Consider the following 14,706-nt stretch of genomic DNA (forward strand, 5'->3'; position numbering starts at 1 on the left):
ATTGAGTCTCCGATTATGTACGTTAGCGTTGCCTATAACGTGATACTGGTATAAATTGCCTCGATTAATGAATACACACATGTTTATGCAGTTAGAAAACGAACGGTTTAATACTTCAATTTTAAAAATAAATACCTATAATTTTTCTTTTAATTTATACGTACTGTTACATGTGTTAAAAAAAGCATGATACAACATATTTACTACGACAGACTCACGTCACACCCGTTCTTATTTGAGAGTCCATGCAAGACGGCCAGCAGAATAACAATTGCAACAAAAAACGCCAGTGTATTGCAACATTTTTTAATAACCAACATATGTATGTTAATGTAGTAGAGTTTAACTAATTATTCATTTTAGTATAGCTATGGAAGTATTGTAATAGCCAAAACTATTTACTTTTGCTCTTTTCATTCACTTAAGTTTAGGTTGATTAACGGTAATAAAATTTATGCTCGATTTGTATCAGAAAGAACTCGCACAATACAGCCCACACCACCTTTGGCAAATGCTTTCTCATGCCATTGCAATAGATGCCCGCTAGAGCCCTCTGAGGGAATTTCAAAGCCACGATAAATATATTTCATTAAAACATCTAGTAAATCATTTTGTTCGAGTGCTTCCACAGCTTGATCCATTTGTGATGATTTGATGGAGAGCAATACTCGTAGAGTTGTATTCAAGGCGTTGTCCTGCATATGGTATAGGTGTTTTTTATTTCGTATGTTATATGTATGCTACTATAGAAAATTGTATACATACCTTCACATGCTGATTTTTGCAACGTAAAGGCGCATTTTGCAACACATTAACTAAAGCCTCTACAGATTTACCCTGTGTAAGAAGTGTCGTTATTTCATTTTCATCTGGGCCAACAGTTGCTGAAATTGCATCTGCTTCGTCTTCCTTAAAATTATCCTCATTATATTGATCTACATCAATTTTGCGGAAAGCTGAACTAGAGGTATTCTTAGCCATTATTTTGTTTCAATCAGAAACAGGTAAATTTTAATTTGATATAGTAAAAAATTTATGAAAATTTAGAAATAATCTAAGAATTGCACAAAAATGATTCACTCATAGAACAACGAAAACGCTTATCAAAAATGTCAAATATGACAGCTATCGCTAAATGGAAAAGCCGCATTGGGTGTATTCAGTCCAATATGTTGTTCGAGTAAATTGAATACTATTTGTAATTTCACGCAGTAATAAGCAATACAATAAATGTAAACATAGCAATATAATGCAAGTTCATAATTTTGCGTTCCTATACTTGTAATCAACTAATAATATATATTAATTCACATATTACATATAATTTTAAAGAATATTGGTCGTGTCACATAATTGTTATAGTTATCGAAACATCGAATTTGTAGCAATCTTTTTGATAGATGAAATCAGCTGGTTTTGACATTTGATTATTGTTTCGCATTGAGGTATAGTTCTCCGATTGTCTATTTTATTATTATTTTTTTGCATATTTCGATTTTAGTCAAATATTTTTAGGTAACGATGGCCAAGTATTTGGGACTAGACCGTCTTGGTAAAATTTTCCAAATAATCCGCCAATCTGGTGGAATAAAGAATGCCTATATGAAATTGTACAGGTCAGTGATTTCGATTAATATGAGTCTTGCTTATATAAGATTTCTTTTTCAATAAGTTGTATTAAATACATCTTTTTATAAATGTGCAGGTTTGACGATCTAAAAGTTGGTACACTCGTGGGGACAGACAAATATGGCAACAGGTATTATGAAAATCCTTACTACTTTTATGGCCGCAATCGTTGGGTGGAATATGCCGATCACTTAAATTTGGAGTATGACGGTTCACAAATACCCGCTGATTGGTATGGATGGATGCATTACAAGGTATTATCCTTTCGTTTTTGTAAACGATTTAAGAAAAATTAATGATATTGTTTATATTTTCAGACCGACTTACCGCCAATACGCGATGGTAGCCGTCCCAAATATAAGTGGATGGCTGATCACAGTGAAAATTTATCTGGCACTAAAGGTAAATAATTTTAATTACTCCTTAATTAAAATTTTTTTATAGAAAATGATTGTTTTGATTGATAAAAACAGCAAATTTATTTAATTTTCAAAATATTTTATCTGAGATATTTGCTAGTTTAAAAATATTGTAATTTTAATTTATATGTAGATTGTATGTATTTATAAAACAATGTAAAATCACTTTCGTTATATTATTTATTGCAGAACAATATATGCCGTATTCAACCACACCACCAAAAGTACAGGCATGGGATCCGAAAAAATCTAAATGAGTTGTTTTTGTAATTTCAAAAATGTTTAGTGAATATTAAAAAATACGAATTATTGTCAATTTATAAAAATTGTCAACAATACAAAAATCCATATTCGAAATGAGTTTTCATCGTTCACAGTTAGTTGTAATTAATCTAAGTACTATCCCAACACAATTGCTAATTATTGTTAAAACTAATTGATTTCTATATAGTTACAATAATTATTTGATATTTACGTTTGCCCAAAAAAATAAGCGGACCAAAGTATTAACACGTTAAAAAATGTTTGTGTGGAGATAAGCATACACAGAAATAGATAACCAAATATAATATATGTATGTACGTATGTATAGAACAGGTATGAATTTAAAGTGTGCGCCAGTATGGTTAGTGTTATCACACAACATCTAGGATTTTTTGCCAGGTATTCGTTTATTTGCATATCTTTTGTGTATATTAAAACATCTCCTAGCAATGTTTTTTAATATATCTTCAGAATTACTATTTGAACATGTTAGCACACAAGATTCAATATCAGCAATTTTATAAGGTTCTAGAAATGTTTTTTTGAAGTCCGTTTGTAGCATTTGTTCTCGAGAAAATATTAATGCACAAAGCTTTCGTGCAGCGAATTGGTCATGTCTCCAGTTAATGTTATCAAAATCAGCTTTACTAATATAAATACTGTTTTGGCCAAGAACTACAATTGGATTTTCGCCAGTGATGTGAATGGGTGAGTACAAGTATTCTCTCATTGATATATTGGAATTTATCTGTATTTCGGATGGTGAAACTAACTCCACATGCACATAGGGATCCTCGTTAAATGTCTTCACGGTATTCAAAAAAGCGCTGTAAGTATTCGTCCAATAATTTGTATATAACTTTTTCGCTTGATTAATCTCTTCGCCGCTTATATCATAATAGCAGTCACAACTGACATACCACTGGAGCCTTAAATCTTCAGTAAAATGACCGCACATTTCGGTAATTAATATATCTAAAAGTTGTCTTTTAACAGAAGTTGGAGCTGAAACCTTCTCTTCTCTTCTAGTAGCATTACTATTAAGTACCAAAGTGTTTGCAAAATCTTTTGAAGCATTTACTATAAATTCACGAACTATGTTTATACACGAAGCTATAATTAAATTGTTTGATGTATAAACTTTGATGTTATGCTAAAGAATTTGCAAATCTCTACCTGTTTCATCGGTCATATTGTTCGAATAACTTCTGCGAATTCGTTTGTCACTAAATATTGTATGTTAATTCTGCAGTTTTGACCCGTATTTTTGGATTTTATGGAATTTACTGTTTTTATTGCAAATTTCTAACTGTCTTAAAATTATTTGTCTATACCTTCTTCAGTTAACAGTGCTTAAAGATAAAGCAAATGATATAAATAGATATAAAGGAAGGATGATATACATAAAACAATGTAAGCCAAGCAGACTCTATTACATACTTACATTTTTAAAACTTCAAATTTATTTGTTTTCAACCGTATTGCAAAATATTTAAAAAGTATAATACAAAAATTTATTTTATTAAACAAGTATTTAATTGCTATAAAAGTTGTTAAATTTTTTTTTTGCCAAAATTTTATATTACATTAAATAATAGAAAAATTGTAAAATATATATATATATCTAATTAGATACGTAGCCTTAGGAAGGCTACATATCGTCACCTGAAATGCAAAATAACGTATCATCAAAAAATTTGAAATTGAGTGTCTTATTGATTACGCTTCACTACTTCAAATTACATACATAATATTACATAAGTTCAACATTATCAGGTTCTGCGGTCAGATATAAACCTGTTTCAACCAATATTAAAGTTTTGTTTCTCTCATGTTCCATTTTATTCCGTGTTCCATTCATGCCACTGTCAATTTCCGAAAATGTTGTTACGTTATTTTGCATTTCAGGTGACGATATGAACATACCTACGTACACTTTATAAAATTTAGCCGGCTTGCACCATTTGCAACTGTACAAGCTAGTCTTATTGCAGGCTCCTTTAGATATACATATATATATATGCATATAAGTATGTATATATATTTATATATAAGCATGTGTATATTTTTTTAAGTGCACTCTTCTGTTAGTTTGTAAGAGCAAAGAAGCCAAAATATACTGAAAAGCGCGCCAACTAGAAAAAGACGCATGGAACTAACGTTAGGGGTGGTTTTTCTGTTATTAGACCATTTTAAGTAATTTTGAGGATTATATAAAACTTTACAAATTCCTAATTCCATACTTTGCAAACAGAAGAATACAAAAAACTTTAAAAATTATAACTATTTGGAGTGTAATAATATTAAAAATTTATTTAATCTGGCAACATAGCAAATATTAATTTTTGAATTTCTGTATACTTCCTACATTTACTACATGTTTTTTTGTACTTTAATTCAAATAACAAAAATTACTTAAAACGGGCGCGAAATATCGCTATAAAACAGTAAAACGATTTGCTGTTACTTTGTCTAGTTTTGATAAAACCATGTTAAACTTGACATAGTTTTTCGAAGTGAATATACTAAAACTGTTTTGACTCCAAGTAGATTTTTTCATATATTTGAAGTACCTGCGTATTTCTGTGCTGAAAAGGAGGTACTATTTATTCAAAGTAGAATGTAAACGAAGGTCGACTTCGCAGGCAAATAGGAGTACGCTACATAAGTATGTACATACCGATATAGGATACAGTACAGAAACCATCTGCATCAGGCTTTGCTTTAAGTACATAACCATTGCCAGGTAGCATTGAACAATAACAGATCGTAGTGGATTAGCAGAGGTATGCGCTATATAAATTTTCCAACTACCTGTATGTATGCACGTATACGCCTTAAAAGGCTCTATTCAAAGCAGATTTCTATTCTCATATACTATGTGGGTTTTTACAGCTCTTAACGTTTAAGGAAAAATTTTATGGGATATCTGAGTTTACAATAACGAGTGCAGGCATGTTATTGGCTTCATTCACGGAATTCATTTTCCTACCCTTATTTTAGCTCAAGCTGAGTCAATTGAATATATAACAGCAAGCAACATCAGAGAAAAGGCCATTCAGATCTGCAGAATCTATCAGTTCACATACATCATAGTGTTGTTAAGTTTTAAATTTTAAACAGCGAATCTTCGTACAACTGACAAAATGGAGCGTAATTCTATGGTAAGTTAACATCAAACGCACATATGGAATTAAATTTATAAAAATAATGAAATCTGTTAATAGAATATTCCAACGGTTAACCAACACGTTATCCATAACACAAACCATCATCAGGCAGAAATAATATATTCAAGTGCAGGCGGATCCAGCCAAATGCGATATTTTTGTGAACGCCCGATGATGCTCAATACATGGACACAGACGTCAAATGCGGATCTCGGCATTAGTGATGACTATATAAATATAGAGCAACAAAAGCAAAGAGAGAAAGAGTTATTAGAAAAAATACGTGATCTTGAGTCAAAACTTCGTATTCAGTCAGAAATGCTTTCGCAACAACCAGCAGGTGGACGTAGGAGAAACTCGAATCCAAAAAAAGCTAGAAGTCCGAGACAACGGTTACAAGAAGTAATCGTAGATCAAATACCTGTTCAACTACATGAAAACCATCCCCAAGATGTGCAAAATCAACAGCATGAACAATATACAGAAACAAAATTTCAGATATATAATACTCATGTGAGTCCAAGGAATGTACATTGTGAAGAATTGTCACAAGCACAGATATCTCCACAACACCAACCGGAGCAGCAGTCTTCAGAGCAGCAGACTATTATGCAGAGTCAGTATATGTCGCAAAATATGGATGTATCTATTCAACCTCAGGAATTGCATATTGATACTATACAAGATCGACCACGTAAGGTGAATTACACAATAATAGCTGATGGCGGTGTCAACGGTCAAGATGGGCCCATAGAGATAGAAATTGCCGAAGAAGAAAATGGCTTAAACTTAAATGGTTCTGCTGATTCCGACCGTTTAGAAATATGCTTGGCCGAGGAACAGCCTCAAACGCCAGTAAATGTTAATTATATTAAAATCGATAATGATGCGGGACAGAATCAACAAATTCCTGTTCAGAAAGCCTCCGGAAAAAGGAAACGAAAAGTGTCTAAAAAGAATATTGTACAAAACACCGATAAAAACAATGGCGATCTTGCAGAATTCAAACCAGTGGTATCAGATTATTCACAATTCTCAGAAAATTCTGAAATGTCTCAACAACAGCAGTTAATAGTAGCGGACGATAACCACTCCATTCTACCGATTTTACAGCAGCAGCAACAGCAACTAAGTGAAATCACAAACGATGTACAGGAATTTAGAAACTCCGAGTTTAAAAAGAATTCTTATATATCGATTGGGCCAAACAATACCCGCGTACCGACTAAAATTTACGATAGTATTAATTGGGAAAATGCATCGATGGCCACAAGAAAACTCATGATAGGAGTTTTCGATCGTTTTACCTTAGCCACTCACTCAATGACTGGAAAACCCTCTCCAGCTTTTAAAGATCATAATAAACCACTCAAGAAAAGGTTAAATCCTTTAAAAGTACAAGACATCATATTTGCAGTTAGTAGACGGAGTAAAGTAAACGAAAAAGAGGTGCGTACTGTTATTACCACCAAATGTGCCGATGAAAATAAAATGTGGAAGTTAACACAGGCCAAACTCAAGGAGCAAAAGGAGCAAAACAAAGAAAATGTTGCAAATGTTCAAAATGTTCAAAATGTTGCTTAACGTACAATACATAATAACTAGAATATAAGCATTCATATATCACATTAACTAGATAAGAGGAACAAATAATCACAACAACTCTTTCATTGACTTCTTTTACTGTCATATAAGAGATTTTAAGAAAATTTCATCGATCTCGTAAAAATTTGGTAAACAAGTACTAGAATGAATACCAAAGATAAATGAGGCCAAATATGTACATTACACAATCAAAACTTTAAAAATATTTATTTAACTATACACTATTGTCATTAATGGAATTTGACAAATTACCAGAGATTTCGTAATAATGTTAATTGATATGTATTAAAATACATACATATGTATATGCAAGTACATATTATTTGTAAGTTTATATATAAACTTCTTTTTCCAAAATTAATTATTGAGCATTTTATTCGAAATGTAGTTTATGGATATACGTACTAAAACAAGACTATAAAAAGGTATAAATAATATTTTCACTTTACTTTAGATTAACAAAAACGTATTTTTGTGCTTAAATATAACCATTTTAGAATGTTGGTATGCTGTTCTACCTGTACTATATGTTGTTTATCGTAAAAATATATAAAAGTGAATAAAAGTAACACGATTTTCTGCATATGACAATTTGGCGTTAATATTTAATGGTTTTAACTTTTAATACATACAAATATGGGCATACTCTCATTCATAAGAAGGGGTTATATATACATATATTAACGTGTTAGATAAAACATTTACCAGCATGTTAATCATTTACGCTGGAAAACACTCATTTCGAATATGTATGTTATAAATTTTTGTACAGCTGACAAAAATTTGTTTCAATATTCCCTGCATTATCGACGCTTATATGCATACGTTTGCTTGAAATTTTAATATTTGGAAAGCGGTCAAAATTAACAGTTGAACCTAATTTTGCGTTACCATGACGGTGGCAGTTGCAGAAAGCGCATAATAATTTCCCAAAACAATCAATATCAGCTGTATATTTTCCCAAAACATTACCCATTTTTATGCTCACAACGACAGATAAGCGGCTGTCAGTTTTCACAAGAAGGAGGCGAATAGATCTTCAAAACGTAAGCCAGAGAACGGAACGGTAGGCAAAGGTTGAAAAAGATAAAAAGTGACAGCATAGAGAAAATTTCGAGCAAATTCTTTTCCTATCAGTGCAAACAGGAGTTTGAAGATTAGTTGCAACATCAAGCAAAACAAAAAAATATATAATTCATTACCACATAACAAAACCAGCGTTTGGACGCTATTGGGTAGCGAAATAGTATTGTTATAAACATTTTTGCTATTGTTATTTGAGCATTATTCTGATTGTGTGGTCGTCGTGTGACGGGATATTCGGATTCAATTCTACTGTGTTGGTCGTTGTAGCGGTGCTTGAGAAGTGCAAAAAATGGATATCTTGCGTAAAATGTTCAAAATGAACGAAAAGGAGTCATCAGGCTTGAACGGAACCGATCATAAGGAAGAGTAAGTCAAATTACCATAAGACAAACATATGTATATTAGAGCTTATGAGTGAGTTATTGCAATCTACAGTAATTTTTCTATATTATTAAAATGAAAAATCTTGCGATCGATAATGTGCAAATTATATACTTGGGTAGATACTTTGGCCAGGCCAATATTCGGAGGCTGCGCATATTGCAATATATCCTTTGAGTGTTGCCAGCGTGTATTTTTATTCGTCAGTAAGGGCCAACGTAATAAAAAAAATTGTACACTTAAACATTTAAATTAGTTTATTATATTTGAGAAAATTTTATTTCAAGCATTTTTTCTGCTCGGTAGTGCAACTGCAAAGGACGAGTTTCGGAAACCACAGTGGTTCGAAGAAGCGGAAACAGACGACGAGCTGTTTGATGATAACCGAAAGTTTGCTTTTCAAATATTCACTAATCCTGTAGAGTTGCAGAAGCACTTCGAAAGACAAATGCAGCAAATTTTGGAGGCAGTTAGTGAATTTGAAGGTAAGTAATTGATTAAAATGTCTTTATCTTATAAATAAATGTTTGTTTTGTTTATTCAAAATTCTCGGCATACGAACATAGACGGTGATGTTAAAATTGACAAGGATTTGAAGGAGGACTTTCTAAAGCCGGGCTTTGAAAATATTGATATTTTAAAAGAATTTGAAAAGAAGAAAGCAGAAATCATGGACACTGATCTAGATGGCGAGTAAGCGAATCACTCTAACAAAGTATAAAACTGATGCAATGGAATTTAAAAAAATATAATTATTTTAGAATTTATGCTGACCAGTTGCATTCCTTAATGCAACGCTTATCACCCAATGAGGACTTGCCCAACATTTTACCACGCAACGACAACAAGGCTATCCGTAATCCTTTACGTAAGCAAAAATTAAGCGACGAGGAGAAAATTTTGGGTAAAATACACGGTACCCTAGACAGTGATGACACTCCGAAGCAGCCACGTATGCCGCGCACTCGTCCAGATATGATGACACCAATGACTCCCATGATACCACGTGGGCCAGCACCATTTGGTGGAGGAGTTTTTGAAGGAACTTATCAGGTATGGCACTCATTAGGTGACTAGATTACTAGATTCTACGATGCTATAAACTAATAATTTTTAATTTTCAAAGTTGGATCGTCTCTCAAAGATATTACAAATATTGCCCTCTTAATTCGTTTTCATTTAGGTGTATTTTATTTACATACATATATTTATATACGCCCTTACATAAAGAAATATTTTTTATGCTACTATAGGGTCCGAAAATGTTCAGTCAGAGCGTAATGTCTAAAACTATACGTAAACCGGATGGTAGTTATGAGACTACGAAAGTCACCAAGGACTCGCAAGGTAATACAACAACAACTATAACACGCACCATTGATGGAAAATCAGAAACAATTACCACATATGACAACGCTGGTGGTTCCGGTGTCATTAAGCAAAAGGAAGGTGGCGTCGCCAAGTCCGAAGATTTTTCGGATCGCAATATTTACGTAACAAAAGAAGGTTACGCCGTACCAAGGAACCTCTGGTGACCAGTGGTGCTTATTGGCCGAATCCTTGTTGGCAACTTATTACCCGTCTATATTCAAATTCAGATATACTATGTATTAGTAACTAGATCCTTAAGTGTTTGGTGTTTTAGATGAAATTCAATTGAGGCTACAGATAGCAGATAGCATTGCAAGAGCAGCAGCGGCAGCAATAATAACAGCAACAACACGGATGACCGCAGCATCCACACGTATAACCGAAACAAATACAGAAACAGTATGGTAAACGTACACAGGTGAATTTGGCATTATTATTTGTTCATCTTTTGATGTAAATTGGAATTGTGTAAACGATTTACATAGGATGTTCACTTCTTGATGCAACACATTCAATTGTCTATAATCTCAATAAGTGTACAATTCTATACTGGTTCTGTACTGTTTTCATGGAATTTATTTCGTATATCTTAATATTTTAATTTGATTACGAGCATCTTCATGGAGCGTAAACAGAACTTTATTTCGGGGACGTATATCTCTGGATCAAACAATTGAACCTGCAATTATATGAATTCACTAGAATTGTTTGATGAACGCTGGCATCAGCGTGAGGATGAGAAAAGGAGAATTGTTTATTTGTTGAAACGATTTACGTTTAACATATATGCATCAACGAAAGAGTCGCGTAAATGCTTAGCTACATTGAACGACAGTGTAGTAAGAGTTCGGTCGTATTTTAATAAAAAAATATGCGAATTTAGTAAATTGGCTCAGAATATGTTAAATGATGATTCATTTAGCTACAGCGATTGACAGCGATGAATATTACACAAAAGTATTTTTTTCTTTGATTCTTTAGTTAGCACGAATTACTTCGTGGTATGGATTTTTCTATGTGTGGTTGCTTTCAATTGAAGGAATTTGAACGCGATGAGATCTCAATAATTACTTTATCATATACGTTCTAAATGTGGTTTGTGAGAATGTGAATATTGGGATACTGCAGTACTGAGTTTCAATGAAATCCATCTAAAGTGCAAGAACAAAGAAAGATGTTTAAATAATACATCAATATACATATATACTTATGCTATATACATATATATTATATATCCTTCATCTAAGTTAATATTCATTCTCAAATGCGCATTAGCGCCTGTATCATTTAGCTATAAACGTTTGTTTTTCATATGAAAATACCTATTGGCAACCATAAAGACTTTGATATTATTTTGTAGTAATTTTAATGTTAACTGTGTAAAATATAGTTTTAAAAATTTCTCAAAATTCAAAAAATAAAATATTTTTTTATATTTTTTAACATATACATACATAATATATACATTTATGCTTTGTCAATATATAAATATTTGTTTTGGAAGTTTAAGCTTTTTTATGTGTATGGATATGCATAAATGCTACGTACCAAGTAAATTAACTAAGTTAAGGTTTTTTTTTTTTTTTTTTTTTTTTTTTTTAATTTGTATGTCATATCTGATTTGGTAATTCGTAAACCATCTTTGAGTATTCTACATACATACATTAATATTGTTGCAAATATAATTTAACATACAGCTATTTGTATTTACTTAAAACCACTTGAAATATATATTACCTACTTACATGTGCAATTAAAATTGTTTTATATATGTATATATATTTTTTTATTTGCGGGGTTTATTTCCTCTAAATATAAAAATATGTATATGAATATATAAAGTTCTTGTATTAGTAGTACTTATAAATTAATCAGACAAATATGTAGATAGGTTGTAAAAAGGGTTACGTTACAAGATGAATTTTTTATTCACTTCTTAGGCGTCTTCCCAAGTACCGCGGCCGCATGTTCAGTTTTTACAAAAGATTTCAAACAATAATGACACCAATGCTTAGTAGGTTTATCCTGAAAAAATTACAATTACTTTGCTATTTTAGGTTTATAAGCATTTAATTTACCAAACATATGTAGACCCTTGGATGACCGAGTGGACCATCGCCATCACAATAAACTACACGTTTAGGAGTTATTATAGTTTCGATTTGATGAGCCAATTTAACGCCCCAGTTTTTGTTGACCCAACGTTTAGCGTTCATAAAGCGTACATTGCGGTAGTCATCCTCTGCCCATATCTGTATAGGTGGTTTCCATGTAAATACTTACATATAAATATTTATATATGTACACTCTCTTACTTGTCCTGTGTGTGTTATTTCCTTTAGATCACTGCGCATACGGATCAAACAAAAATTTACAAACCTCTTACATTTTAAAGCATTTTTAAAAGAATTTATTGAAAACATTTTTTAATTCCAAAAAAAAATAACATCAACTTTGGCATTTAATAACCCGACGTCTTTTATAAAGTAAACTTGTTAAAAAGTGAATGTACTTATCTACAAAAATATTAAGAGACAAGTTTACTGCATTCTTACCATAAATACGGAGAGTGTTTCTTTAAAAAATATATTTCAAATGCCAACAAATAAAACTCTTAATTTACTGCTCTCCAATTTATTGGTATTATATATTCAATACTACACCAATATTTTCACGTCAAAATCAAAATACACTCGCTTTTTTTTATTTATTCCCGAGATAATTCAAATTAACGATTATCTCACGTATATTATTTGTATATTCTTTTTATTCAATAACAATAGTTTAATGGTGGTGTCCATCTTTCTTTACGAATCTAAGACCACAATAGCCGCAGATTTGTGGTCCGGGTTTATCCTGGATTAGAAAAAAACAAAAGAATTAACCAATTCCATAAAAATTATCTTAATGCAACAAAAGCATGCATAAAATATATGTACTTATATCCGCTTACCAAATTTATGTAAATTTTAGGATGACCCAAGTTTGCATCACCACCATCACAATAAACAACACGATCTGTAACTTCAATTGGGGGTACTTCATCGATCAACTTAATACCCCAATTTTCATTAACATATCGTTTGGCATTAACAAACCGAACATTGCGATAATCATCCTTGTCATAAACCTAATCATAAAAATGCATTATTTTATTATATGAATGCAAAAACGAAGTAGAAAATGTCTACAATGTTTGCGTAATAGGCAGATGGCTTGACGTACCTGTCCAGTGTGAGTGGAAGTTTCTAAATCACTGCGTGAGTTGCTATAGTTGCGCCAGGAATTGACTACTGAAGAACTAAGAGCACGGCTAGTCGAATTACGACTTAAAAGTTGCAGTCCATTGGATAGTTTTGTACACGCCATGACTTTTTTTAATTCCTAACCAACTGCAAATCTTTTATAGAAATCAATTAATAAATAAAGAACTGTCAGAAACATATGATTACATTCGATCAATGGTTGCCACCACAATTTAATAATAAAACAATAATACATTTAAAATTCAAATAGTTAAATGAATATTTTATAATACGGCTTTAACTTCTTTAGTTTAAGTAAGGTAAAGTTATAACGCAATATCATTCATATATGTATGTGTTTTTAGTCTGCTGAGAAGGTTTATTATATACACATATGTATATAAGTTATGTTTGGTTTATGGATTTTGTTTTGATCTCTTTTTCCTTTCTTCTGACTTTTTTATTCGTGTTTTGACAAGTTGCGCGGGTTTTTGTAAATTTATTGTAACAAATCAAGTGTGTTTCAGTTTTTTTAATATATTAATAATAATTGTAAAAAATACCAATTAAAAGCAAATTATTCCAATAAGTTTAATGTGTACAGAAAAGAAATGATGATATTGCAGTGTTATATTTACATCAATGAAATAGAATCAAGCTAAGAAGTTCAAGAGGATTAGCAGGAAACTAAGGTTCTGAAGCAATTTATTATTCAGCATGGATGAGAACGTTGTCATATTTACGGACTTTAATGGAACTATGATAGAATTACTGCCAAAGAAACATATTCAATAAGGTTTGTTAATGTAAAATTTTATATGAAAATTAGTATTTCAATTATTTATTATTTACAAACGTTGAAACAATTAAGTACATCATTTTAAATTTTATTATTAAAAATTAAGGTTTAACGCTTTCATCCAATTCCATTAATCGGAGCCCAGTAATTTCAGTCCAGTTACTGTAGATACATAAACATCCAAACCATATTTTTATCTGACATATTTCTTTTAACTAACAACATAACCCACACAATTTCTGTATTGAATCCTTAAAAGAAACCTTAATATTTACCAGTTTGTTTTGGGTTAGATCGGCTAAAAACTAACCCTTGTTCGGATCAAATCCTATCGATCATTTAAGTTGTTGTTAGCCCTTAAAATAGCAACAAATATGCGTTCTTTTTCTGTTCCTGGCTTCTGATGACGTCTACACATAAGACCTCAATTCTCAGGCATTGGTCGCACATAATAAAAACGCACAACCTAAATAGGTTTCTCAAACTCTAATATAAGGTGACGTTAATTTTTACAGAGAATTGTGTATTTGCATTTCTGTTTCTATTTTTAAACCTGCCTCATACATAAGCTTAAAGTGTAATGTATAAATAAATATCTTTTAAATTGCATTCTTATTTACAATTTTATTTATTCCATTTACGTAATTTTATATATTCATTTATAAATTTTCAAAATATTCTTGAGATATACATAAGTGTATATGTGAAATAGATCTAACATTTTTATCATGCCGATA

The 14,706-nt window shown here is 31.5% G+C and overlaps 7 protein-coding genes across 8 annotated transcripts; 3 read left to right on the top strand and 4 right to left on the bottom strand.

Annotated features, from left to right (window-relative positions):
• Window positions 1-82: 82 nt before the first annotated feature.
• Window positions 83-1,115, bottom strand: LOC105232526 (actin-related protein 2/3 complex subunit 5-C). The gene is made up of 2 exons (XM_011214234.3): window positions 766-1,115; window positions 83-695 (listed from the first exon to the last, which is right to left on the bottom strand). The coding sequence occupies exons 1-2, from the start codon at window positions 979-981 to the stop codon at window positions 453-455; spliced, it is 459 nt and encodes a 152-aa protein (XP_011212536.1). The 5' UTR covers window positions 982-1,115; the 3' UTR covers window positions 83-452.
• Window positions 1,116-1,231: 116 nt separating this feature from the next.
• LOC105232515 (probable NADH dehydrogenase [ubiquinone] 1 alpha subcomplex subunit 12) lies at window positions 1,232-2,398 on the top strand. The gene is made up of 5 exons (XM_049446653.1): window positions 1,232-1,445; window positions 1,516-1,616; window positions 1,706-1,883; window positions 1,947-2,031; window positions 2,238-2,398. The coding sequence occupies exons 2-5, from the start codon at window positions 1,522-1,524 to the stop codon at window positions 2,303-2,305; spliced, it is 426 nt and encodes a 141-aa protein (XP_049302610.1). The 5' UTR covers window positions 1,232-1,445; window positions 1,516-1,521; the 3' UTR covers window positions 2,306-2,398.
• On the bottom strand, window positions 2,081-3,719 carry LOC105232507 (uncharacterized). The gene is made up of 2 exons (XM_011214199.4): window positions 3,489-3,719; window positions 2,081-3,425 (listed from the first exon to the last, which is right to left on the bottom strand). Exons 1-2 carry the CDS (start codon window positions 3,502-3,504, stop codon window positions 2,695-2,697), a joined length of 747 nt encoding a protein of 248 aa, XP_011212501.1. The 5' UTR covers window positions 3,505-3,719; the 3' UTR covers window positions 2,081-2,694.
• A 676-nt stretch (window positions 3,720-4,395) lies between these two features.
• Window positions 4,396-7,115, top strand: LOC105232499 (protein insensitive). 2 transcript variants are annotated; one of them, XM_011214187.4, is made up of 3 exons: window positions 4,396-5,098; window positions 5,208-5,476; window positions 5,540-7,115. In XM_011214187.4, exons 2-3 carry the CDS (start codon window positions 5,459-5,461, stop codon window positions 7,064-7,066), a joined length of 1,545 nt encoding a protein of 514 aa, XP_011212489.2. In that variant the 5' UTR covers window positions 4,396-5,098; window positions 5,208-5,458; the 3' UTR covers window positions 7,067-7,115. The 2 variants fall into 2 exon arrangements, with proteins under 2 accessions (XP_011212489.2, XP_019848236.2); XM_019992677.3 differs by having other exon boundaries at window positions 4,459-5,128.
• Window positions 7,116-7,972: 857 nt separating this feature from the next.
• Window positions 7,973-11,684, top strand: LOC105232491 (uncharacterized). Its single transcript, XM_011214175.4, has 5 exons — window positions 7,973-8,539; window positions 8,861-9,039; window positions 9,121-9,247; window positions 9,316-9,607; window positions 9,808-11,684. The coding sequence occupies exons 1-5, from the start codon at window positions 8,463-8,465 to the stop codon at window positions 10,087-10,089; spliced, it is 957 nt and encodes a 318-aa protein (XP_011212477.1). The 5' UTR covers window positions 7,973-8,462; the 3' UTR covers window positions 10,090-11,684.
• On the bottom strand, window positions 11,497-12,394 carry LOC105232485 (NADH dehydrogenase [ubiquinone] iron-sulfur protein 6, mitochondrial). The gene is made up of 3 exons (XM_011214166.4): window positions 12,241-12,394; window positions 12,004-12,177; window positions 11,497-11,950 (listed from the first exon to the last, which is right to left on the bottom strand). The coding sequence occupies exons 1-3, from the start codon at window positions 12,346-12,348 to the stop codon at window positions 11,855-11,857; spliced, it is 378 nt and encodes a 125-aa protein (XP_011212468.1). The 5' UTR covers window positions 12,349-12,394; the 3' UTR covers window positions 11,497-11,854.
• A 149-nt stretch (window positions 12,395-12,543) lies between these two features.
• On the bottom strand, window positions 12,544-13,356 carry LOC105232480 (NADH dehydrogenase [ubiquinone] iron-sulfur protein 6, mitochondrial). The gene is made up of 3 exons (XM_011214164.3): window positions 13,151-13,356; window positions 12,879-13,055; window positions 12,544-12,781 (listed from the first exon to the last, which is right to left on the bottom strand). Exons 1-3 carry the CDS (start codon window positions 13,292-13,294, stop codon window positions 12,710-12,712), a joined length of 393 nt encoding a protein of 130 aa, XP_011212466.1. The 5' UTR covers window positions 13,295-13,356; the 3' UTR covers window positions 12,544-12,709.
• Between the last annotated feature and the right edge of the window lie 1,350 nt (window positions 13,357-14,706).

The sequence above is a fragment of the Bactrocera dorsalis genome, chromosome 1, assembly GCF_023373825.1.
Source record: "Bactrocera dorsalis isolate Fly_Bdor chromosome 1, ASM2337382v1, whole genome shotgun sequence".
NCBI lineage: Eukaryota > Metazoa > Arthropoda > Insecta > Diptera > Tephritidae > Bactrocera > Bactrocera dorsalis.